The sequence below is a fragment of the Barbus barbus genome (genome assembly GCF_936440315.1).
Source record: "Barbus barbus genome assembly, chromosome: 41".
Lineage (NCBI taxonomy): Eukaryota > Metazoa > Chordata > Actinopteri > Cypriniformes > Cyprinidae > Barbus > Barbus barbus.
The window spans coordinates 27,567,718-27,593,850 of NC_136719.1; the positions used below are offsets into that span (position 1 = coordinate 27,567,718).

The following is a 26,133-nucleotide window of genomic DNA, read 5'->3' on the forward strand; positions in this document are numbered from 1 at the left end:
AGTCAAACCAACGTGTGTGTGTGTGTGTGTGTGTGAGAGAGATAGATTGAATGAGTGTGTGTGTGTGTGCGTGATTGAATGTGTGTGTGTGTTTTTTTTTTTCGTTTTTCACAAGTTCATCAAACAGCAGTGGTAAGCGAATCATTCATCAGTCACGGTGAGTAATGGCTTCTTCTCCTGCTATTGTTGTTTGCACTGTTTGTATAGTTTATCTCTCTCTGTCGGCGATGAGGGATTCACATGTGATAAATGCAGGGAAATAGTTAGACTGACAGAGAAGATTTCAGAATTAGAGACACGCATCCTAACTTTAGTTGAGGACAGTAAGAATGTGAAGGTTGTAGATATGGCTTTGGATGCGACTAGCTCAGGGTGTCCTGTACATTGTTCGGTTCTGGCATTAGAGCCCATGCAGCAGGGCAGCTGGGTGACTGTGAGGCGGTCTAGTTGCGGGTCAAAACACCGCTCTTCTGTTCCGATCAGAACATCAAACAGGTTCTCCCCACTCAGTGACGCAACCACTGAGAAACCTGATGAAAGTGCTCTGGTTATTGGCGATTCTATTGTACGGAATGTGAAAATAGAGACACCAGCCACCATAGTCCAAAGTTTACCGGGAGCCAGAGCGCCTGACATCTTGGCAAATTTAAAAGTGCTGGCTAATGCTAAACGTAAATTCAGTAAGATTGTTATTTACGTCGGCACTAATGATGTTCGACTTCGCCAGTCGGAGATCACTAAAAATAATGTTAAAGAGGTGTGTGAACTTGCAAGTATGATGTCAGACACTGTAATATGCTCTGGTCCGCTCCCTGCTTACCGTGGCGATGAGATTCATAGCAGACTGTCGTCACTCAATGGCTGGATGTCTAAGTGGTGCCCGCAGAATAACATAGACTTTATAGACAATTGGACGAGTTTTTGGGGCAGACCTGACCTGTTGAAAAGAGATGGTCGTCATCCTTCCTGGGGTGGTGCCGCTCTTCTCTCTAGAAATATGGCACATAGTCTTAGAGTTCTTGACTAACTGGGGCAAGGTCAGGAAGCAGACAGACTGGCTAAACCGACCGTCTGCTAGCCGCCTCACGTCACAGAAGTCACTTAATTCTCAGCACATAGAGACTCCTTCACCCAGATATCACACTATAGAGACTGTGTCTGTTCCCCGAACTAGAAAATACAGAAAACATCCAAACCAAAGTAAGAGTAACAATTTAATTGATGTTCAACAAATAAAAAACAGATATAATACAGATAAACAAATGATAAAGCTTGGCTTATTGAATATTAGATCCCTTTCTACAAAAGCACTTTTTGCAAATGATATGATCACTGACCATAAACTAGATGTGCTTTGTTTGACAGAAACCTGGCTAAAACCAGATGAATACATTACTTTAAACGAGTCTGCCCCCCAAGATTACTGTTACAAACATGAACCGTGTCCAAAAGGTAAAGGGGGAGGTGTTGCTACAATTTATAGCAATATTTTCAGTATTTCTCAGAGGTCGGGTTTCAAGTATAATTCATTCGAAGTAATGGTGCTTCATATAACGTTATCCAAAGAAACAATTTTTAATGATAAATCCCCTGAGATGTTTGTACTGTATACAGGCCACCAGGGCACCACACAGACTTTATTAAAGAATTTGCTGATTTTATATCTGAGGTAGTGCTGGCTGCAGATAAAGTCCTAATTGCTGGCGATTTTAATATTCATGTTAATAATGAAAGAGATTCGTTGGGATCAGCATTTATAGCCATTCTAAACTCCATTGGTGTTAAACAATACGTTTCAGGACCTACTCATTGTTGAAATCATACTCTAGATTTAATACTGTCACATGGAATTGATGTCAGTGGTGTTGAAATATTGCAGCAGAGCGATGATATCTCAGATCATTATCTAGTTTTGTGTATATTCCATATAGCTAAAGCTGTAATGTCAACTCCTTGTTACAAGTATGGTAGAACCATCACTTCTACCACAAAAGACTACTTTATAAATAATCTATAATTTATCTCAATTCCTCAGCATATCCAATAGCTCAGAACAACTTGATGATGTAACAGAAACTATTGACTCTCTCTTTTCTAGCACTTTAGATACGGTTGCTCCTTTACGCTTAAAGGTCCCATGACATGCTGTTTTTTGGATGCTTTTATACAGGCCTAAGTGGTCCCTAGTACTGTATCTGAAGTCTCGTTCCCGAAATTCAGCCTTGGTGCAGAATTTCAGCCACTACGAGCCAGTCCCACAATGAGCTTTTCTTAGGACGTGCCGTTTCTGTGTCTGTAGCTTTAAATGCTAATGATGAGGAGAGAGGCGGGGCAAGGTGAAGGGTGGGTGTGTCCTGCAGCTTGCGGCCACGGTACCATGCGCTAATGTTGACAGTAGATGTATTGCAATGGCTCGTAGACACGCAGTCGTTCAAGCTTTTCAGTTTGACCCAGAATCTGATGCGGATGGAGAAGCACCGGATGAAGAAGTTGCAACTCAGCGGCTACAGCAGGACGTTTCCGAATGGTTCATTTAAAATATTGTGTCTGGATACGGTCAGTGTTTCCCACACATAGACTTTACCTGGGCGGACCGCAACAATATCCACCGCCCGCTGCCATCAGCTCCCGCGTCTCACACACACACAAGCGTGACTTTAGAACAATATTTAGTAACTTTCTGACCCTTTTGGCTGCTTTTTTCCCATAATGGGTACATACTAACAAACCTAGTGACTTTAAAAAAAAAAAAAAAAATATATCATTCAGTTGGAAGATGTCTCCAGTACTGCCCCGTGAGCGTGAGGTCTCTCTCCCGGAGCAGTGTCGCCTCTCTCGGCGTCTGTTCTGAGCAGCGAGCGGCAGAGAAGCAGCGCTTTCAGTTTGCCTTAAAGCAGCAGACTCATCAATAAATCATTTACAAAACAGCGTTTACAAGCACTTGTCGCTTACTGACTGTTTGGACTTTTAAATATGAACATAATTTGTCTGTTAATATGCACAGTTTATTACTCAGACGCAAAACAGTAATCTAGCCAAAACCACTGCATATAGTCTCTTTTTAGTGTAAGTTAGATGTATATTGATTTTATCAGACGATGTTGCGATTTATAAATCAGGATTTAAGGCATATAGTGAGAGTGATTCAGGGTTAACATGTATTATTAATGGGTCGTGTTTACTATTTATACTTGTTTTATGTATGACAACAGAAAATATTTAAATGTGAACAGCAAAGAATCTATTCTAAGAATTTATTGGGCATTCAGTTGTATTACAGTATGTGAGTTCATAGAGTAGAACAGATCTGAAGTGCCAAAAAACAATGCTTTGCTCGTTTGCAAGCCATGATGTCTCTCGCTCGCCTCGCACGGTCGTAGCTCATTTTCTCATGGGCGGGCAAAGCAGAGAAAGGGGAGGTAACCTTTCCCCGTATGACGACATAAAGGGAAGATTCCAGATCGGGCCATCTGAGCTTTCATTTTCTCAAAGGAGAAGCAGGATACCCAGGGCTCGGTTTACACCTATTGCCATTTCTAGCCACTGGGGGACCATAGGCAGGCTAGGGGAACTCATATTAATGTTGAAAAACCTCATAAAGTGACATTTTCATGCCATGGGACCTTTAAGGAAGATTAAGGAAAAGAGTCCAACACCGTGGTATAATGAGCACACTCGGGCCCTAAAGAGAGCAGCCCGGAAAATGGAGCGCAGCTGGAGAAAAACAAAATTTCGTATTGCTTGGCAGGAAAGTACCCTATCCTACAGAAAAGCATTAAAAACTGCTAGATCTGCTTACTTTACTTATCTTTTATAAGAAAACAAACACAACCCCAAGTATTTATTTAATACAGAGGCTAAATTAACAAAAAACTATAACATCAGCAGGTGCAGACATTACCCAGCAGCACAGTAGTAATGACTTTATGAACTACTTTACTTCTAAGATCGAAACTATTAGAGACAAAATTGTAACCATGCAGCCGTCAGCCACAGTATCGCATCAGATAGTGCACTATAGATCCCCTGAGGAACAATTCCACTCATTCTCTACTATAGGAGAGGAAGAATTGTATAAACTTGTTAAATCATCAAAACCAACATCATGTATTTTAGACCCTATTCCATCTAAACTACTAAAAGAGGTGCTTCCAGAAGTAATAGATCCTCTTCTGAATATTATTAACTCATCACTGTCATTAGGATATGTCCCAAAAACCGTCAAACTGGCTGTTATAAGGCCTCTCATTAAAAAACCACAACTTGACCCCAAAGAATTAATTAATTACAGACCAATCTCGAATCTCCCTTTTCTGTCAAAGATATTAGAAAAGGTAGTATCATCACAACTATGTTCCTTCTTAGAGAAAAATTATATATGTGAGGATTTCCAGTCAGGTTTTAGACCATATCATAGTACTGATACTGCTCTCATTAGAGTTACAAATAACCTGCTTTTATCATCTGATCGTGGCTGTATCTCTCTATTAGTGCTACTGGATCTTAGCGCTGCGTTTGACACTATTGACCACAACATTCTTTTAAATAGACTAGAAAATTATGTTGGCATTAGTGGAAGTGCAATGGCATGGCAGTACTTGGCCCCTTACTTTTCACGCTTTACATGTTACCCTGGGGAGATGTCATTAGGAAACATGGTGTTAGCTTTCACTGTTATGCTGATGAGACCCAGCTCTATATTTCTTCGTGACCTGATGAAACTTACCAATTTGCCAAAACTAATGGAATGTATAGTTGATATCAAAAACTGGATGACTAGCAATTTCTTCCAAAAACTTTTGCATGTAGTAACCTAGATCACGGTCTAATACTCGATGGCTGCTCGGCAAATTCTTCATCATCAGTTAGGAACCTAGGCGTACTTTTTGATAGCAATCTTTCCTTCGAAAAACATGTTTCTAGCATTTGTAAAACTGCATCTTAAAAATATATCTAAATTACGACCTATGCTCTCAATATCAAATTCAGAAACATTAATTCATGCATTCATGACCTCGAGGCTAGATTATTGTAATGCTTTATTGGGTGGTTGCTCTGTACGTTTAATAAACAAACTCCAGCTGGTTCAAAATGCAGCAGCTAGAGTTCTTACTAGAACCAGGAAGTATGACCACATTAGCCCGGTTCTGTCAACACTGCACTGGCTCCCTATTAAACATCGTATACATTTTAAGATCTTGCTATACCTATAAAGCCCTGAATGGTTTGCCACCTCAGTATTTGAGTGAGTTCTTATCGTATTATAGTCCTTCACATCCGCTGCGATCTCAAAACTCTGGCTATTTGATAATACCTAGAATATCAAAATCAACTGCGGGCGGGAGATCGTTTTCCTATTTAGCACCCAAACTCTGGAACAATCTACCTAACACTGTTCGGGAAGCAGACACACTGTCAGTTTAAATCTAGATTAAAGACCCATCTCTTTAACCTGACTTACACATAATACACTATCACATTTCTATAATTCAGATCCGTTAAAGGATCGTTAGGCTGCATTAATTAGGTCAACCGGAACCGGGAACACTTCCCAAAACACCTGATGTACTTGTTACATTGTTAGAAGAATGGCATCTACGCTAATATTAGTCTGTTTCTTTCTTATTCCGAGGTCACCGTAGCCACCCAGATCCAGACTGTATCCAGATCAGATGGTGGATCAGCACCTAGAGATGACCTCTACAGCAGGACACCTAGATGAGCCCCAGAGACTGACCCCCAGTGAAGACCCTGTCTCCAAGACGGCCATCGGGACAAGACCACAGGAACCAGATGAGTCCTTTGCACAATCTGATTCTGCTTTAGTCTAGATTTAAACTGCTGATTTTGTCTGGCCAGAGGAGAATGACACTATTTCAACAAACTATTTCCCGTCTAAATACTGTAAAGCTGATATAAAGCCACCCAGCTCTATATCAAGCCGATGTAAAGCTGCTTTGACACAATTTGCATTGTTAAAAGTGCTATACAAATAATATTGACTTGACTTGACTTGTGTGTGAGGGTGTGTTTGAATGAGTGTGTGTGTGTATTGGTTCAGATGCATCTCCTCCTCTCTGTCTCTTTGCTATTCATAAAAGCTCAAAGAAAGCATTTGATGCTTCCAAGGTCAAAAGGTCAGTGCCTGGACAGACGTGCATGCTGAGAACATCTCCTCCCAGTATTATCCTGCCGTCGTCCTCTGTATATGTCTCTCTCTCTCTCTCTCCATCTCTCTGTCTCTCTCTCTGTCTCTGTCTCTCTGCTGCTCTTTGTTTATTGGCCAGAAGGTCTCTTTGGTGAGACGTGATCAGAGCTGTTAAAGCGAGACACTCGTTCTGTCCGGATGTCCTGCTGTGTCACCGAGTCTGTTTTTGCAGCGTCACAGCGGCTGTCGTCTCCCTCTCTCTCTGTCCTGAACACAGCAGCATTAATATAGACCAGAGAGAGTGGCAGAGATGCAGGTGTGTGGCTTGATGAGGCAGGGATCAGGCACAGGTGATGCTCACCTGCAGCTTCCTCTGCTTTTCTTGCGCTGCTTTCTGTCTGCTTTTCTAGTAGGGCGACGTGCGCACCCTCGATAGTCACATCACAGGATGTGTGATGTTTAGTACACTGATCGTTATATTTATACTGATTCTTTGCTCACACACAGACAGCGTGTCTACACCAGACGTGACAGAGGGACCGCTGCACATCATTTGAGCTTTGTGTCAGTCATAAACAGAACGCGGCATCAGTTGACTGTCGGGGATTAGTCTGTCGCGCAGCATCCAGTGTAGACAGCATCACTGATTATCATGGGTTCTGTAGTGTTTTGTGGTCCGGTGTAGACACGGTGAGAGCTATGCAGATGCTCTTGAACACTGAATTCTGTTCACTTCCGCGTCTATTTGTGCCTGAAACGACACATACGCGTGAAACTATGTCAAAATGCATATCTTCAAGTGTCCTTGTAAACCCAGTTGCTTATGGCTCAGGTGAAGGTAAACAACTGAGAAAGAAAACAGTATATTAGTTCACAGCAGTTTAATATTCCTGTTGATTTTTGTGTCATGAATGTTAATCTAACAAAACATAAAAAAATTAAAATAAAAAAAAACTTTTTTTTTTTAACAGATTTTATTAGATTTAATCTTTAAAGTGAAGACTATGCAGTTATTTTACATTTGATTATTCAAATTCTGTACCTGAATACTATTAGACTTTCATTTGTATCTTTGTTATATTATATTTATCTATGTTTGTAATTTGCTTATTTTCTATGCTGATTTACTCACCTACAAAATCTCTCCAATTACTGATTATTTTTTTCCCAAATAGAGCAATTCAAGTCATTTGGTGATTTTATTTATTTATTTATTCCATATCGCAATATAGACATATATATATATATATATATATATATATATATATATATATATCACAGAAAAACAAAATACGCAATGTGAGTTTTTTCCAATATAGTGCAGCCCTGCTCTGTAGACTCGAGGGTTAGACGGTGTGTATCATACAGGTTGATCTTATAACTCGCTCGCTGTCAGTAATCAGGAGGAAATGAAGGGCAGGTGAGGGCAGGTCCCGTCCGTTCTGTGTTGGACTGGTGCTGGAGCTGGACTCTGCAGGACAACCCTGTTAAACCTGCGTTTGTCAATCCCATCACAAGCAGACAACGCTACATACAAGTGTGAACGGGGTCAGAAATGTTTTGAGCTTGTCCTCTTTCAACCGCTTCTAGAGTCAGGCGCATTTGACCGGATTGCTTTTGTTGTGTAGAAGATGCTCATGTGGTCGAACGCGCTTGAGCAAAACCGCTGCTCTGTTGTCTCCTTTGGCATGATTATGTAAATTTCACAATCTTTAGGGTTGGGTATCGTTTGAATTTGATCAATTTTAATTCTGATTCTGCTTATCAGTTCTGATTCTTATTGATTCTCAGTTTCGATTCCAATGTGGTTAAAAAAATGAAGTCAAACATTTAAATATCAAACATATTTATTCTGTGTCTCTTTTTGCAAAACATTTAATTGCTGCTGAATACCATGAACAAAAATCAGCCGGCTACATAAAAACTGGACTCGATTAAAGGGATAGTTCACCCAAAAATTAAAATGTGATGTTTATCTGCTTACCCCTGGGGCATCCAAGATGTAGGTAACTTTGTTTCTTCAGTAGAACACAAAAAAAGATTTTTAACTCAAATCGTTGCAGTCTGTCAGTAATATAATGGCATTCAATGGGACTCACGGCTTTTGAGAGATAAAAAAAACATTCACAGACAAAACCAAATTTAAACCCTGTGGCTCATGACTGACAGACTGCAACGGTTTGAGTTAAAAAAACATCATTTGGGTTCTACTTTTTTTGTGAACAATTGTTTTTTTTTTTTTATTTAAAGGCAAACTCAAATACACGTAAAAAAAAAATTAATAGTAACACATGAGTATAAAAACTACACATCAAAGAGAAGAAATAAGATAGTAGTAGACCAGATAGTTGTTATGGGCAATGGCCTGAATGATTGTTCGGAGAAAAGAGCAAACAATTGAAGCAGAAACAACAAGTCACCGTTATTTATATAGCGCTTTTAACAATGTAAATTGTGTCAAAGCAACTGCACAATATCAAAAAAGGAAAATAGTGTGTCAATAATGTAAAATGAAAAGATAAAAAAAAAGATTTTCAGTTAAAGGCATTTCATTATTGAATTCAGTGATGTCATCATCCAGCTCAGTTCAGTTTAAATAGCGTCTTTGCAATCAGGTCGACGATATCGCTGGAAATGAAGTGTCCCCAACTAATCAAGCCAGAGGCGACAGCGACAAGGAACCAGAACTCCATCGGTGACAGAATGGAGAAAAAAAACCTTGGGAGAAACCAGGCTCAGTTGGGGGGCCAGTTCTCCTCTGGCCAAACGAACCAGCAGTTCAATTCCAACTGCAGCTAAATCAGATTGTAAGGGCTCAACTGGTTCCAGTGGTCTTTTCCCAATGGCTGTGTAAGTGGCGGGGTCCTCACTGGGGATTTGTCTCTGGCGCTCATCTCGGTGTCCTGGTCTCCGCTGACGTTCAGGGCTGTAGAGGTCGTCTCTGGGTGCTGATCCACCATCTGATCTGGATACGGATTGGATCTGGTGACTGCAGTGACCATCTGGGCTGGATACGGAAACATCAAAATTTCATTTTTGGGTGAACTATCCCTTTAAGAGATGTTTGTGTGCAAAATAGAGCTGCACGATTCTGGATCAATTGAGACTTTTTTTAATGGAGGTCGTAGTTCTCTCACAGTTCTGAAGAAAGAATATTTGACAACTAAACAAAATCTCATGGAATTTCTGACTGGAATGATTCAATGACCCACTCAAGATTGACTTGTTTCATTACTGGATGAATCAGTGTTTTTGAATTAATCTCTTGAATGAATGATTCAAAGACAAATGCATTTTTAACAGCACCTTTTCGCCAGCTAAAAAAAAAATAATGCACACACAGGAATTGATAAGTGTAATTGAAATTTTAATTTTACAACAAGTTTCCGATTCTGGAATTGGAATTGATTTTTGATTCCTAACCCTAGTAATATCAGAAAAAGCCCAAACATACACCCGTCCACAGACCCTCCCCTCAGAGACATCAGGACAGAAGCGGTCAAAAGTGCACTAAAGAGATGTTAGTGATGTGATCTAGACTCTGCTCTGTCTCCACCCTGTTATGATTAGCCTCTGCTCCTCTCTCGTCTGACTGCGTTCCAGTATTTTGTCCTGTTAACAGTCACCTCACGTCACTCAGATCTGTGTGAATGACTTTCTTCTGTGGAACACAGAATTTTGATAAATGTCTCTAAATGTTTCTTTTTTTTGTCCATTCAGTGAAAGTCAGTGGAGCCCAATGTTGTTTGGTTCCCAATGTTCTTTAAAACATTTTTGGTTTCACAGATTAAAGAAAGTCACACAGGTTTGAATGAGATGAATGATGTAAATTGGACTCAATTTTCGTTTTTGGATTAAAGATCCCTTTTACAAACACATGATGTCTGTTCGTCGTTATGATTCTCATGCTTGCTTGCTTGCTGTGAAATCTTTCCAAACAAGGGTCTAGTTCACTGCTGGCATGAAAACGATCTGGCCTAATTTGCCTAATTTTATAGTTTGTTTATTATGGTGCATTTGTCTTGGCTAAAATTTCCTTTGTGAAGCAGCTCGTATTGGTCACGTCGCTGCAAAATAATAAACTCTTAAAAATAAAGCTTCCAAAAGGGGGTTTTCACACTGAGGCCATAGATGAGCCATTCTTGATTCCCCAAAGAACCTTTCAGTGATCCGTTCTTAAAATAACCTTCTTTTTTTTTCTTACTGTGAAGAATATTTTAATAATCTAAAAGAACCCTTTTCTACTACTGATGTTAAAAGTACTTCATGGAACCATCAGGGCCATTAAAGAACCTTTATGTTACAGAATGTGTATGTGTGTGTGTGTGTGTGTGTGAGAGAGTGTGTGAGTGAGAGAGAGTGTGTGTGTTTGTGTGTGTGAGAGAGAGAGAGAGAGAGCGAGTGTGTGTGTGTGTGTGTGTGAGAGAGAGAGAGTCAAGTCAATATTATTTGTATAGCGCTTTTAACAATGCAAATTATATCAAAGCAGCTTTACATCGATTTTACAGTTTTTAGACAGGAAATAGTTTGTCGAAATAGTGTCATTCTCCACTGGCCAGAAAAAAAGCAGAAAAAGCAGAATCAGATTGTGCAAAGGACTCATCTGGTTCCTGTGGTCTTGTCCCGATGGCCGTCTTGGAGACAGGGTCTTCACTGGGGGTCAGTCTCTGGGCTCATCTAGGTGTCCTGCTGTAGAGGTCATCTCTAGGTGCTGATCCACCATCTGATCTGGATACAGTCTGGATCTGGGTGGCTACGGTGACCTCGGAATAATAAAGAAACAGACTAATATTAGCGTAGATGCCATTCTTCTAACAATGTAACAAGTACATCAGGTGTTTTGGGAAGTGTTCCCGGTTCCGTTTGACCTAATTTATGCAGCCTAACAATCCTTTAACAGATCTGAATTATAGAAATGTGATAGTGTATTATGTGTAAGCCAGGTTAAAGAGATGGGTCTTTAATCTAGATTTAAACTGACAGAGTGTGTCTGCTTCCCGAACAGTGTTAGGTAGATTGTTCCAGAGTTTGGGTGCTAAATAGGAAAATGATCTCCCGCCCGCAGTTGATTTTGATATTCTAGGTATTATCAAATGGCCAGAGTTTTGAGAACGCAGCGGACGTGAAGGACTATAATGTGATAAGAGCTCACTCAAATACTGAGGTGCCAAAAACCATTCAGGGCTTTATAGGTAACTAGCAAGATCTTAAAATCTATATGATGTTTAATAGGGAGCCAGTAAAGTGTTGACAGAACCGGGATAATCTGGTCATACTTCCTGGTTCTAGTAAGAACTCTAGCTGCTGCATTTTGAACCAGCTGGAGTTTGTATATTAAACATGCAGAGCAACCACCCAATAAAGCATTACAATAATCTAGCCTCGAGGTCATGAATGCGTGAATTAATGTTTCTGCATTTGACATTGAGAGCATAGGTCGTAATTTAGATATATTTTTAAGATGGAAAAATGCAGTTTTACAAATGATTGAAACATGTTTTTCGAAGGAAAGATTGCTATCAAAAAGTACGCCTAGGTTCCTAACTGATGATGAAGAATTTGCAGAGCAGCCATCGAGTATTAGACCGTGATCTAGGTTACTACATGCAAAAGTTTTTGGTCCAATAATGAACACCTCTGTTTTCTCAGAATTTAGCAGTAAGAGATTGCTAGACATCCAGTTTTTGATATCAACTATACATTCCGTTAGTTTTGCAAATTGGTAAGTTTCATCAGGTCGCAAATATAGAGCTGGGTATCATCAGCATAACAGTGAAAGCTAACACCATGTTTCCTAATGATATCTCCCAAAGGTAACATGTAAAGCGTGAAAAGTAAGAGGCCAAGTACTGAGCCTTGAGGTACTCCATACTGCGCTTGTGATTGGTATGATACCTCTTCATTTACGGCCACAAATTAATGGCGGTCAGATAAGTAGAATTTGAACCATGCCAGTGCACTTCCTCTAATGCCAACATAATTTTCTAGTGCATTTAAAAGAATGTTGTGGTCAATAGTGTCAAATGCGACGCTAAGATCCAGTAGCACTAATAGAGAGATACAACCACGATCAGATGATAAAAGCAGGTTGTTTGTAACTCTAATGAGAGCAGTCTCAGTACTATGATATGGTCTAAAACCTGACTGGAAATCCTCACATATATAATTTTCTCTAAGAAGGAACATTTGTGATGATACTACCTTTTCTAATATCTTTGACAGAAAAGGGAGATTCGAAATCGGTCTGTAATTAATTAATTCTTTGGGGTCAAGTTGTGGTTTTTTAATGAGAGGCCTTATAACAGCCAGTTTGACGGTTTTTGGGACATATCCTAATGACAATGATGAGTTAATAATATTCAGAAGAGGATCTATTACTTCAGGAAGCACCTCTTTTAGGAGCTTAGATGGAACAGGGTCTAAAATACAGGTTGTTGGTTTAGATGATTTAACAACTTTATACAATTCTTGATTTCCAATAGAAGAGAATGAGTGGAATTGTCCCTCAGGGGATCTATAGTGCACTATCTGATGCAATACTGTGGCTGACGGCTGCATGGTTACAATTTTGTCTCTAATAGTTTCGATCTTGGAAGTAAAGTAGTTCATCAAGTCATTACTACTGTGCTGCTGGGTAATGTCTGCACCTGCTGATTATATTTTTTGTTAATTTAGCCTCTGTATTAAATAAATACTTGGGGTTGTGTTTGGTTTCTTCTAAAAGAGACATAAAGTAAGCAGATCTAGCAGTTTTGAATGATTTTCTGTAGGATAGGGTATTTTCCTGCCAAGCAATACGAAATACCTCTAGTTTTGTTTTTCTCCAGGTGCGCTCCATTTTCCGGGCTGCTCTCTTTAGGGCCCAAGTGTGCTTATTATACCACGGTGTTGGACTCTTTTCCTTAATCTTCCTTAAGCGTAAATTAGCAACTGTATCTAAAGTTCTAGAAAAGTGAGTCTGTTACATCATCAAGTTGTTCTCAGCTATTGGATATGCTGAGGAATTGAGATAAGTCAGGAAGATTATTTATAAAGTAGTCTTTTTTGGTAGGAGTTGGCTTTACAGCTTTAGCTATATGGAATATACACGAAACTAGATAATGATCTGATATATCATCGCTCTGCTGCAATATTTCAACGCCACTGACATCAATTCGATATGACGGTATTAAATCTAGAGTATGATTTCGACAATGAGTAGGTCCTGAAACGTGTTGTGTAACACCAATGGAGTTTAGAATGTCTATAAATGCTGATCCCAATGAATCTCTTTCATTATCAACATGGATATTAAAATCACCAGCAATTAGGACTTTTCTGCAGTCAGCACTACCTCAAATTCTTTAATTGTTTAATTATTTAAGTCTGTATGGGTGCCCTAGTGGCCTGTATACAGTACCCAGTACAAACATCTCAGGGGATTTATCATTAAAAATTGTTTCTTTGGATAACGTTATATGAAGCACCATTACTTCAAACGAATTATACTTGAAACCCGACCTCTGAGAAATACTGAAAATATTGCTATAAATTTTCGCAACACCTCCCCCTTTACCTTTTGGATGCGGTTCATGTTTGTGACTCTAATCTTGTGGGGGGGGGGGGTAGACTCGTTTAAAGTAATGTAGTCATCTGGTTTTAGCCAGGTTTCTGTAAAACAAAGAACATCTAGTTTATGGTCAGTGATCATATAATTTACAAAAAGTGCTTTTGTAGAAAGGGATCTAATATTCAATAAGCCAAGCTTTATCATTGGTTTATCTGTATTATATCTGTTTTTTTATTTGTTGAACATCAATTAGATTGTTACTCTTACTTTGGTTTGGATGTTTTTTGTATTTTCTAGTTCGGGGAACAGACACAGTCTCTATAGTGTGATATCTGGGTGAAGGAGTCTCTATGTGCTGAGAATTAAGTGACTTCTGTGACGTGAGGCGGCTAGCAGACGGTCGGTTTAGCCAGTCTGTCTGCTTCCTGACCTGGGCCCCAGTTAGTCAAGAACTCTAAGACTATGTGCCATATTTCTAGAGAGAAGAGCGGCACCACCCCAGGAAGGATGAAGACCATCTCTTTTCAACAGGTCAGGTCTGCCCCAAAAATTCTTCCAATTGTCTATAAAGTCTATGTTATTCTGCGGGCACCACTTAGACATCCAGTCATTGAGTGACGACAGTCTGCTATGTATCTCATCGCCCCGGTAAGCAGGGAGCGGACCAGAGCATATTACAGTGTCTGCCATCGTACTTGCAAGTTCACACACCTCTTTAACATTATTTTTAGTGATCTCCGACTGGCGAAGTCGAACATCATTAGTGCCGACGTAAATAACAATCTTACTGAATTTACGTTTAGCATTAGCCAGCACTTTTAAATTTGCCAAGATGTCAGGTGCTCTGGCTCCCGGTAAACTTTGGACTATGGTGGCTGGTGTCTCTATTTTCACATTCCGTACAATAGAATCGCCAATAACCAGAGCACTTTCATCAGGTTTCTCAGTGGTTGCGTCACTGAGTGGGGAGAACCTGTTTGATGTTTTGATCAGAACAGAAGAGCGGTGTTTTGACCCGCAACTAGACCGCCTCACAGTCACCCAGCTGCCCTGCGGCACGGGCTCTACCGGAACCGAACAATGTACAGGACACCCTGAGCTAGTCGAATCCAAAGCAGTATCTACAGCCCTCACATTCTTACTGTCCTCAACTAAAGTTTGGATGCGTGTCTCTAATTCTGAAATCTTCTCTGTCAGTCTAATTATTTCCCTGCATTTATCACATGTGAATCCCTCATCACCGACAGAGAGAGATAAACTGTACAAACAGTGCAAACAACAATAGCAGGAGAAGAAGCCATTACTCACCGTTAGGGATGTAATGATTACCGGTTTGACGATAAATCATGATAAAATTCCCCACGATTAGTATTACCGTTTCATATTTTAATTATCATTAAAACCGTATTCGATTACCGCGATCTGAACAACTCACAATAAATAAATGCTGTCCAGCATAAAGCAGAGTGTAACAGTCTCACGAGCGCACGGCAGCAGAGTAGTTTCATTCTGAGTGAAAACAGGCCGGAAAAGCTGGGAGGTTTTAAAAGAGTGCTGAGGGAATTATACAAATGAATATATCAGTGAATTAATTATATGAATGTACCTCTGAAGGATCTGATTGTCTTCAGAAACGATTCGATGGCATTTTGTTTTCATCTTAGCTCCATGCAATACCTAAAGGAAGTGTTCTTAAACACAATACTGCTTTGTTCGCGGAGTTCACGGGAATCAGCTGTAATTCAGCTTTTCCATATAAAGCGCCACCTGCTGTCAGAGAGTGGATTTACAGACACTTATTTACATTCAGCCTGTGTACAGCAGTTTCTGCCTGGCCAAAAAACGGACCAAATTTGCATGACCTTTGCTGTAACTTTTAACCGGTTGATGAAAAACAAGCTTATGTGGATTCTACACATTTAAACAATTCAGATAAGCTATATAGAATTATTTATGGAGCAGATAAGTGGATAGAGAGTTGGACTTGTAACCTGAAGGTTGTGGGTTCGAGTCTCAGGTCCGGCAGGGATTGTAAGTGGGGGAGTGAATAACCAACACTCTCTCCACCCTCAATACCACGACTGAGGTGAGACCCTTGAGCAGGGCACCGAACCCCTAACTGCTCCCCGGGCGCTGCAGCATTGGCTGCCCACTGCTCCGGGTGTATGTTCACTACTGTGTGTACACTTGGATGGGTTAAATGCAGAGCACAAATTCTGAGTATGGGTCACCATACATGGCCACACACCACTTTCCCCCTCCCCTTCCCCTTATTAATCAATTATCATTTTGACTTAACTCTTTTCTTTAAAGGCTGAAATCTCAGGTTTACCTTTTATATAAAACTTTTTCAAAGCTTTATTTGAACATTTGCATTATTTATTTGAACATGCTATTAAACTGGTGTCAGTCAAGTTGTCATTTAAAATCCAGACCTCATTGGTAATGTTATTGTTTTAGTGATTATGCAAACAAAAAGTCATTTTATTTGCGGTTTGTTGATTTAAGTATAAAACTTGGTGAAGTGATTTATGTACTTTTTGAACATCTCAAGCACATTTTAACAATACCGTGATAATACTGATAACCGTGATAATTTTGGTCACTATAATCGTGATGAGAAATTTTCATACCGTTACATCCCTACTCACCGTGATTGAAAAATTATTCGCTTACCACTGTTGTTTGATGAACTCGTGAAAAATGGAGCGAGAAAAAAGAAAACAATAATAGGTGCGAATGGAACCAACGAGTGACAAGCTAACCGGCTAACGAATGCTAACGCGCTGCACGCGCGGTTTTAAAAAGCAAACTATCAAATTAGTTTGATAGATAATACCAGAAATATGGTGGGAATTAAGTTATATATTATCACTTTAAACAACAGAGAGTAAAAGTAAGATAGAGATTCAACAGAAAAGTGAGCTACACGGAGCTACAATCGCAAACCTCTCAGCAGCACGACAGACAGGGACAGACAGAAGCAATCGATCAGCGATCGATCGATCAGCGATCGATCAGCAATCCAGAGAGTGTGAGTGTGTGTGAATATCCTCACTACTTCAGCTGTTGCTGTTTTTGTATATAAACTCTTCCACTGCTGTTTCTTTTATCGACTGGTTTCCCGTCTTTGTCCAGGTTTATTCGGGAATGGCCTGCTGGATGCCGGATCTTCTGTTTCCCTAGCGACTGCAGGGCCCTTTAACGGCACAGACCCCGGTCCGATGATGGCTGATAATGGGACGATGTCTCCGCAGGTGGTCCTGACAAACACCCCTCCGCAATGGGACTCGGCACACTGGATGCCTCGTGCCGACACCTCCTCATCCTCACCGGCGGGCCCCACTACTGCGGCTCCTGTGGACTGGGGGACATTCGTCTCCACTGTGACGAGCGTGAGCGCTGACGCTGGTACGGTCATGAAGAACACGTGTTTGCATATGTGGCTTAAAACTATCCAAAAATGGCCAGATATTCTCTTGTCATCCCAGTATATGACCTTCTTTCTTCAGATGAACACCAGTGTTAATTTCGTCGACGAAGACAAAAAATATTCGTCAACTAACCTTTTTTCTAGGCAAGGCAAGTTTATTTATATAGCACATTTCATACACAGTGGTAATTAAAAGTGCTTTACATAAAAGAAAATGAAATAGACATTAAAAATCAATAAAAACATGGAAATAAAAATAATAAAAACAAGGAATTTTAAAATGATATAGAAATTGATTTAAAATAAATTTAAAGAAAATGATTATACTTAAAATACAGTGTAGTCAGTTCGGACATATAGCACAGTGCTCATTCAACAAATGCACAGTTAAACAGATGAGTTTTGAGTCTTGATTTAAATGTGGCTAATGTTTTAGCACATCTGATCTCTTCTGGAAGCTGGTTCCAACTGCGGGCCGCATAATAGCTAAAAGCAGACTCCCCTTGTTTTGTGTGAACTCTTGGCATTTCTAACTGACTTGATTCTAATGATCTGAGTGGTCTGTTCGGTTTATATTCAGTGAGCATATGAGCAATATATTTAGGTCCTGGGCCATTGAGTGACTTATAAACAAGTAAAAGTACTTTAAAATCAATCCTAAATGTAACTGGAAGCCAGGGTAAGGACCTGAGGACTGGTGTGATATGCTCAGATTTTCTGGTTCTAGTCAGAATCCTGGCAGCAGCGTTCTGGATGAGCTGCAGTTGTCTAATGGTCTTCTTGGGAAGGCCGGTGAGGAGACCATTACAGTAATCCACCCTGCTGGTGATAAAGGCATGAACAAGTTTCTCCAAGTCTTGACAACATAGCTGTGATAGCATAGCTGTGATAGGCAATTTGGTTCTTCCTCATTATCTGACTTAGTGGGAGCATATACAGGCTAAACAAGAGCGGTGCAAGAATTGAGCCTTGTGGACCGTTATGGCCGTCCACTTAGACTTATGCTCTATACTCACATAATAACCTCTCCCTTCAAAGTATGACCTGAACCATTTGAGTGCCATCCCAGAAAACCCGACCCAGTTTTCCAGTCTCTCTAGAAGTATGTTATGATCGACAGTGTCAAACACAGCACTAAGATCTAGTAGTACCAGCACTGATATTTTGCCAGAATCAGAATTGAAGCGAATATCATTTATTATATTAATGAGTGCTGTCTCTGTGCTGTGATGTGCTCGGAAACCAGATTGAAAATTGTCCAGGTATCCATTTGAGTTTAAGTAATTGTTCAGCTGATTAAAAACTACATTTTCAATAATCTTACCTATGAAAGGAAGATTTGATATGGGTCTATAGTTGCTCAACATGGTGTTATCAAGATTGCGCTTTTTCAGAAAGGGCTTAACAACTGCAGTTTTAAGGGAGTTTGGAAAAGTCCCAGAAAGAAATGAGGCGTTCACCACTTCTAAGAGATCAGCTTCTAAACAGTTAAGCACATTTTTGAAAAAGGATGTGGGAAGTGTGTCAAGATAGCAGGTTGAAGATTTAAGGTGCTGTACTATTTCTTCCAAAATTTTGTTATCAATTTTTTAAAAACGCACATAGTCACTTCTTTTTGAAATTGCGGTCGAATCTGTGTGACCTCTGCATAACTTGAGGATGTGCCAATCTCCTTTCTGATATTATTGATCTTCTCACAAAAGAAGGAAGCAAACTCATTGATTTTCATCATGAATTTCGAGTTTCGTCTTCCGCCACATCCGCTCAGCTTTTCTGCATTGTCTTTTCATGCTCTGAACTGCTGTTGATTTTCTCCAAAGTGATTTTTGTCTGCCAGTCTTCTTGCTGACCTTTATCGGAGCAATATCATCAATAAAATTCTTACCTTTGAGTTAAATGACTCCAGGAGAAGATGAACAGGGTCTGCAGAAATGCTTGGTGTTAATGATATTGCCTTCATAAATAGTGCACTAGTGTTCTCGTTAATGCATCTCTTTCTGATAGAGACAGATCTATATTCAGTGGTGACTGAGATCAATATATCAAAGAAAATACAGAAGTGATCAGATAGTGCTACATCCTTAATTACAATGGATGAGATGTTTAGACCTCTACTGATGAGTAAATCTAGAGTGTGTCCACGATTGTGTGTGGGTCAGTGCACATGCTGACTCAGGTCAAAAGTGTTTAAAACAGTTATAATTTATTTTGTAGTTTTGATTTCTGCATTATCTATGTGAATATTAAAATCCCCTGCAATAGCAAAACAGTCAAACTCTGAGGAACTCATTGATAACAGTTCAGTGAACTCATCAACAAGGCTGGAGAATATTTTGGAGACCTGTAAATAATGATAAACAGGGTGCGTGGAGCACCTTTCAGCACAATACCTAGGTATTCAAAAGACAAATACTGACCAAATGACATTTGCTTGCACTGATAAACATCTTTAAACAGAGCAGCTACACCTCCACCTCTCCTAACAGTCCTGCAGACACTTATAAAATTAAAGTTAGGAGGGGCTGTTTCATTAAGGACTGTTGCACTGCAGCTGTCTTCTAACCATGTTTCATTTAGAAACATAAAATCCAGGTTGTTTGTGGTTATTAAATCATTGATCAGAAATGATTTATTTTTAAGTGAGCGAATGTTTAAAAATGCTAACTTGATGGAATTACATTTTGTCTCTACAGCAATGTTAGATTGATGCATTATAGGCCGCAGGTTAGATGGGTCAGCCGTACGGCTTGAGAAGGCCTTAGACTTTCTATCACGTGATAAAACAGAAATAGAGGAGGCTACAGGCACACTGGGTTCCCGCTTGTTCTGTAAACATTTGTGAATGTTGTGGCTAATATAGCGGGGACCCAACACATATCACTGAGAGCTGTTATCAGTTGTTTTGGTTCACCTACACCAGATGGAGAGGGGTTTGGGCCCTGGCGTTGTGGCAGCGGCCGGAGAGCTCTCGCAGGAGGAGGAGGAGGGTGAGCTGGGCCTGCAGTCCAAGAGTGGGAGAGTTTGGTCCCAGCATACACCAGTTCTTCCATTTTCTGTGAGAAGCTTAGAAGTGGAGATGCTGGGGAGAGGGATAGTGTATCTGGTGAGCAGGGCTCTGGCTCTGGTGTTTCCGGTGGCTGTGGGATGTTGTCCTGGCTTCCCTGGCTGTTTTCCAGAAAGTCGTCCTTGGGTGCTGAGTCTTGGAGCTGTTGTAATACGTCACAGTCTGCATGTGATGAGCTCTGTGGGCAGGGCTCAGCTGGGATATCCATGAGCAGTGCTTGTTGTGGCTGCGTGGTGTTATCAGTATCCTTGTGGGATGTGTCAACCACATGTTGACTCAAAAGCTGACATGAAGTCCTGTGGTCACTCATATTCTGTTCAGGTGTGTGTGTGCCATTCAGGCCGAGTAGATTGGCACACACTGCTGAAGGATGACGGAGGGAGAAATAGATATTGTCCTTTAGCACTCTTGCACCGAGTCTGTTTGGGTGGAGGCCATCCAGTTTAAACAGTTGTCTGTGGCCCCAGAAAAGATTGAAGTTGTCGATGAAGTTGACTCCTTTTATACTGCAGGTTCTTTGTAGCCATGTATTTAGCCCAAGCAACCGTGAAAACATGTTAGTTCCCCTTGCTGGGAGTGGTCCACTGAAGAACGACTGAACTTCAAGACTTTGAAGAGTTTCAAAGAGTTCACTGAAATCCTTCTTAAGGAGTTCTGACTGCTCCTTCCGAATATCATTCTTCCCCACATGGATGATGACTCGATTTGCAGTCTTGTGCTTCATCAGAATGTTCCGAAGTTCCTTGTTCACATCAGAGACGGTTGCTTGAGGAAAGCAGTATGTAGTTGTAGTCCTGCTACTGATGTTTCTGATAATAGCGTCACCCACTATCAGAGTCCTGGGCTCGGCTGCGCTCTGAGCTGAAAGCCGCTGTCTGCTCGACCTTGAGCGCCTGTTGGTAGCGATGTTAGCTGCTGGCTGATTCGATCCGTGTTTAGTCACATTTGCAGATTCCTCACCCACATTCATTAATGCTTCAAATCTGTTCTCAAGATGTATAGGGGGTGGTAGGATACCAGTGTTTACAAGTCTTGTCATAGCCGTATCTGGGGTAGAGGATGCTACTGCAGCAATACGAGATACTCGTGATAATCTGATGTCTCGATTGCCTTTCGGTCTCGCTCCCTGTTTGTGCCATCGATTTGTCTGTCGATTTGTTTCGGCTTTTTCCTCTACACTTTGTATAAACTGTTGAGATTCACTAGATTCACAGGACTCACCGGCTGTATGCTGAGGGGGTCCGTGATGACCATCTGCTGTGTGTTCTGCCTGTTTTGGAAGTCCAGCAAGTAACTTTGTTTCAAGAACCACAATCCTTTGTAGAAGTCTGTAGCAGTTTCTGCAGCAAATAGATTCCACGAGAGGCATTTTCTCTCATCTGTTTGAATGTAGACAGCTGTGTAAACTGCTGGGAAAGAGTCTTAATTTTCCCCAAAAAATGTGTTGTCTGAGCACTGTGCTGATCTGCTGAAGTTATAATCTTAGCGAGATCTAAGAGAAGTGCAAAAATAGGGAGCAAAGCGCAGAGCAAGAGCTAGAGCGTCCGAACAGTAGCAAAACCGGAAGCAAAAAAGCTTCTATGACTAAGACGAGATGTTGACGAGCTAAAACTAATATCTGATGATAAAAACTATGACGAAATTTATGCCGCGTCTTCGTTAGCAAGATGAGACGGTACTAAAATGTTATTTGAGGACTACCGGACATTCAAAATACATCCTATAGGCTAAGTTAACTGTCTTGTCTTACAAAATGTGCGTCTCTGTCACTGGATAAGGGACGTTTGCATATCTAGTCTATGGCAGCCGCAGTGGACGGATAGGCTACCAAAACACGAACTAGCAATCTGAAAAAATGGCTTCAGCACCCGAAGGGTTAGGGACTGGGTGACCAGACGTCTCGTTTTTCCCGGGAGTCACAATTCGTTGGCGATTAACTGAAAGTTAGTGAAGGCGGGATAGGCGGAATCACTCTGATAGAAGTGCTCTCTCTCACGCACGTTCCACTTCTTCAGTTCTCATACAGCGCGCGGTCAGTTCTCAGTGCTCAAATACACACACAGCAGTCCAAATGTCTATCGTGTAGAGTCAGAGTATCTCACGTAAATACAGTCGATTATGGCTTAAGTGAGCGTAAACAGGTGGGTGAAAACTGAATGTGTGTCATGCATACCTTTCCCGCACGCTCTTTCTGACCAATCGAAAAGCAGTTTAGGGAATGCGTTCAAAGACACATCTAGCCAACAAGTGAAGCGGATGTTGTCACGTGACTGCATATGGGTTCGTTTCAGCTGGTTCGGACCAGAGCAAACAGTGTGGTGTGAAAAGGAACCAAAACGGCTAAAAATAGCTACAATGTATAATTTTTTGCCTTTGGTCCGGACCAAATAAACTGAACTACAGATGTGAAAGCACCCTAAGACTATTAAGCATTTTCGTCTCAAGATAAAGACTAAGACTAAATCAAAAATGCCTGCCAAAATTAACACTGATGAACACAATGTTTTTTTCTCTCTCTGCGAGTTCATTTAATGCAAGTCTCAAATGCAGGGTTTCTGCAGTTCTTAAAAACCCTTAATTTACCTTCTCACAGATTAAGCCCTTAAATCTCAAATCAGAGCAGAAAGTCTTACATTCATAAAGTCATTAAATGTTGCATGGATTGCAAAAAAAATTATATCTCAGTATCTTGTTTTCCAGTGCAAATATCTAAAGATTCTTAAATCAAGATACAAAATGAAGATATGAAGTCTTGTTTTCTAAGAAATTAATCAAACTGAAGTGAGTGTGGATTGCCGTCACGTGGCTGGTTGTTTTGTGGAATGTCAACATTGGGACTTGTGCTTATGTATTCATGAAGATTTTTCTAAAATATATGTAGAACGTAAATGTGTAAAAACTAGGGCCGGGACTCGATTAAAAAAAATAATCTAATTAATTAGAGGCTTTGTAATTAATTAATCGAAATTAATCGCATTTTAATCGCATATAAATATTTGACCTGAGAACAGTGAGAAGTAAGTTTTTTCATATGGATTTTTAGTATACCATTGAATAATGACTGAATACATAAGCTTAAGCAACAAAATATTGTTTATTTTTGTTCAACCAAGTGCAACAGACCAGTGCAATATTGCCATTAAGTGTAGCAATAGGATATTTAGAAATATAGTAGCCTACATTTCAGAAATTCAGGTACCCTATAGGTAGGTATACCTTCTGTAAACAATTTTTTTAAGTAAAACACAATACTTTCAAGTACATTCAGAACATCGGAAACCCTGACTATTACTGTAGACAACATCTCTGTTGCTTCAGAGGACATAACAGACTTTGCTATATGTTTAGCATCGAGGTGATACTTGAGGCTCGATGTGCTGCGGTGATATGCAAATTCCTTGTTGCATAGCTTGCACACAACCATGCTCTTATCGACGCTTCCATCCATTCGTTTTTTTATAACAAAATTTCCCATCCACAGGGCCAACCAAAGCGGTCTCATCAGCTTCTTTGTCCATGTTCACTGTGGTTTGTATTTGTCTGAACGCTAGTTGGTGCTCCAGTATAATCGGTCCGCCGAAACTCATCCAGTGAGAAACGTTCCGCGGTGCAAAAATAAGTGCGATTAAAATGCGTTAAAAAAATTTAACGCGTTATTTTTGTGCAATTACTTAATGTAAATTAACGCGTTAAAGTCCCGGCCCTAGTAAAAACATCTGAAGAAAGAAAATGAACGATCCCTTTAAATGTCACATGCTTCGCCTCATATTTTATCATCTGCTGTATGCTTCTCTCTCTCTCTCTTTAGCCCTTTTATGTCAAACATCTCGCTGCTTTTGTCCTCTGCAGACCTGCAGCTAATCTAATTTCAGCACAGATTTTTCTCCCGTCTCTCTCTCTCTCTGTGTATTTGTGTGTGAGACGGCATGTTTCAGTGACCTCAGTGAAGGTTCTGTCCTGAAAGTCATGTGTGTGTGTCCTCTTGTGATGACCTCTACAGAGGGTGCGCCGTATGCTTTTATTTGTCCCTGTCTCCTCCAAACAGCCTAATGATTAATCATCTTTCCTGAGGTCTGTGAGTGTGTGTCTGTGTCTGTGTCTCTGTGTGTGTGTGTGTGTGTGTGTGTGTGAAGGCTGTTCCTCTCATCTTTCTGACTTTGACTTGAGCACTAGAATCACAATTACAATCAGAGTCTCTTAGAGAGCATTCACACACATACACACTTACAAACAGACTCATGCACACAGATGGACGCACACACACTCATACACACAGACACACAGACTCACACAGAAGCAAAGACTCACGCACAAATACAGACTCGCAGAAACACTGACACACGCACACACACACAGACTCAAGTACACACACACACACACTCACTCACATATTCACACGCACACACACACACTGACACACACAGAATCACTCACACGCACAGACACACACAGACTCAAGTACACACACACACACACACAGATCCACACACAAACACAGACTCAAGTACACACACACTGACTCACTCACAAACACACTCACATATTCACACACACACACACACACACACACACACACATACACACACAGACTCACTCACAAACACACATATTCACACACACACGCACACACACACACACACAGACTCACTCACAAACACACATATTCACACACACTGACACACAGAAACACACACACACACACACACACACACTGACTCGATCACTCACAAACACACACACACACACACACACACACACTCACAGTCCAGTGAAGTCAAGTCAAGTTGAGCTTTATTGTCATTCCGCTACATGTGGGGACATACAGTGCAACGAAATGTCGTGCCTCGCAGGACCACGGTGCTACATAAATACAGACATACAACAATGAAGTAAAAAACACTATAAACCTATACACAACTAACCTACTGACAGATTTAACTATCAGTATACTATATATAAGTATTTACCCTATACAAACTAAAAAATAGAAGATAAAAAATACAAACTATATGAATGCTTCACATAAATATTTACCCTATACAAACTAAAAAATAGAAGATAAAAAAATACAAACTATACGAATGCTTCACAAATACTGTACATGTGCAAAGAGAGACATATTCACACACACACACAGACTCACTCACAAACACACTCACATATTCACACACACACACAGACTCACTCACAAACACACTCACATATTCACACACACACACACACACACACACACACTCACACACACACACACACACACACACACACAGGCAGACAGTAAGACTGAGAGAATCAGCAGTGTTTCACTGCTTTGAAAGGAATGTCATTAGTGGTAAACATGGATCTTAATCTCATGGATTTTGTGAAGAATGGTGAAATCAAGCAACAATAGTGAACCGCTCAAAACACACCTCCTCCAATCTGACCACTGAAATCACTCCTTGCTGGATGCATCAGCCAATCAGATTTCTCTGGTGTTTGGTTACAGGTTTCTGCTCTGACATCACAGAGAGTCAGTGTCACATGCTGCCATACAACCAGAGCGGCGTGTTGCCGGGGACGACGGTCGTCAAGAGCAGCGAGCTCCAGATGTTCCTCAAGTTCTTCAGCTACCTGAGTCGACTGTCCTGCTACAGACACATTATGCTGTTCGGATGCTCCATCGCACTCCCACAATGCATCAGCCACAGAGACCACAGGTCTGTGACACCCATCATGCTCTGTCTCACTCTTCAGCTTCAGTGTGCTTCATTGCCAGGTTATTGGTTTGCATGTAAACTGGTAAATCAGGTTATTTCAGTAAACTGATTTGAGACCCTGGGGGCGTATTACAGAAAGTTTCTTATCTTAGGTCTTAATTCAAGATATGATGTGTTAAATTAGTATTTTTCACAAATTCGTATTACAGAAGAAAATCTTAACTTAATTTGAGATTCTTATCC

The 26,133-nt window shown here is 40.5% G+C and overlaps 1 protein-coding gene across 7 annotated transcripts in view; it reads left to right on the forward strand.

Annotated features, from left to right (window-relative positions):
* LOC306860733 (atrial natriuretic peptide-converting enzyme-like) overlaps nucleotides 1-26,133 on the forward strand; it is a 64,654-nt gene that overhangs the window by 1,576 nt on the left and 36,945 nt on the right. For all 7 annotated transcript variants that reach the window (XM_079402593.1, XM_079402598.1, XM_079402596.1 and 4 more), the window contains exons 4-5: nucleotides 16,836-17,108; nucleotides 25,680-25,890. In XM_079402593.1, coding sequence (XP_079258719.1) covers nucleotides 16,836-17,108; nucleotides 25,680-25,890 — 484 coding nt within the window. The remainder of the gene's footprint in view (nucleotides 1-16,835; nucleotides 17,109-25,679; nucleotides 25,891-26,133) is intronic.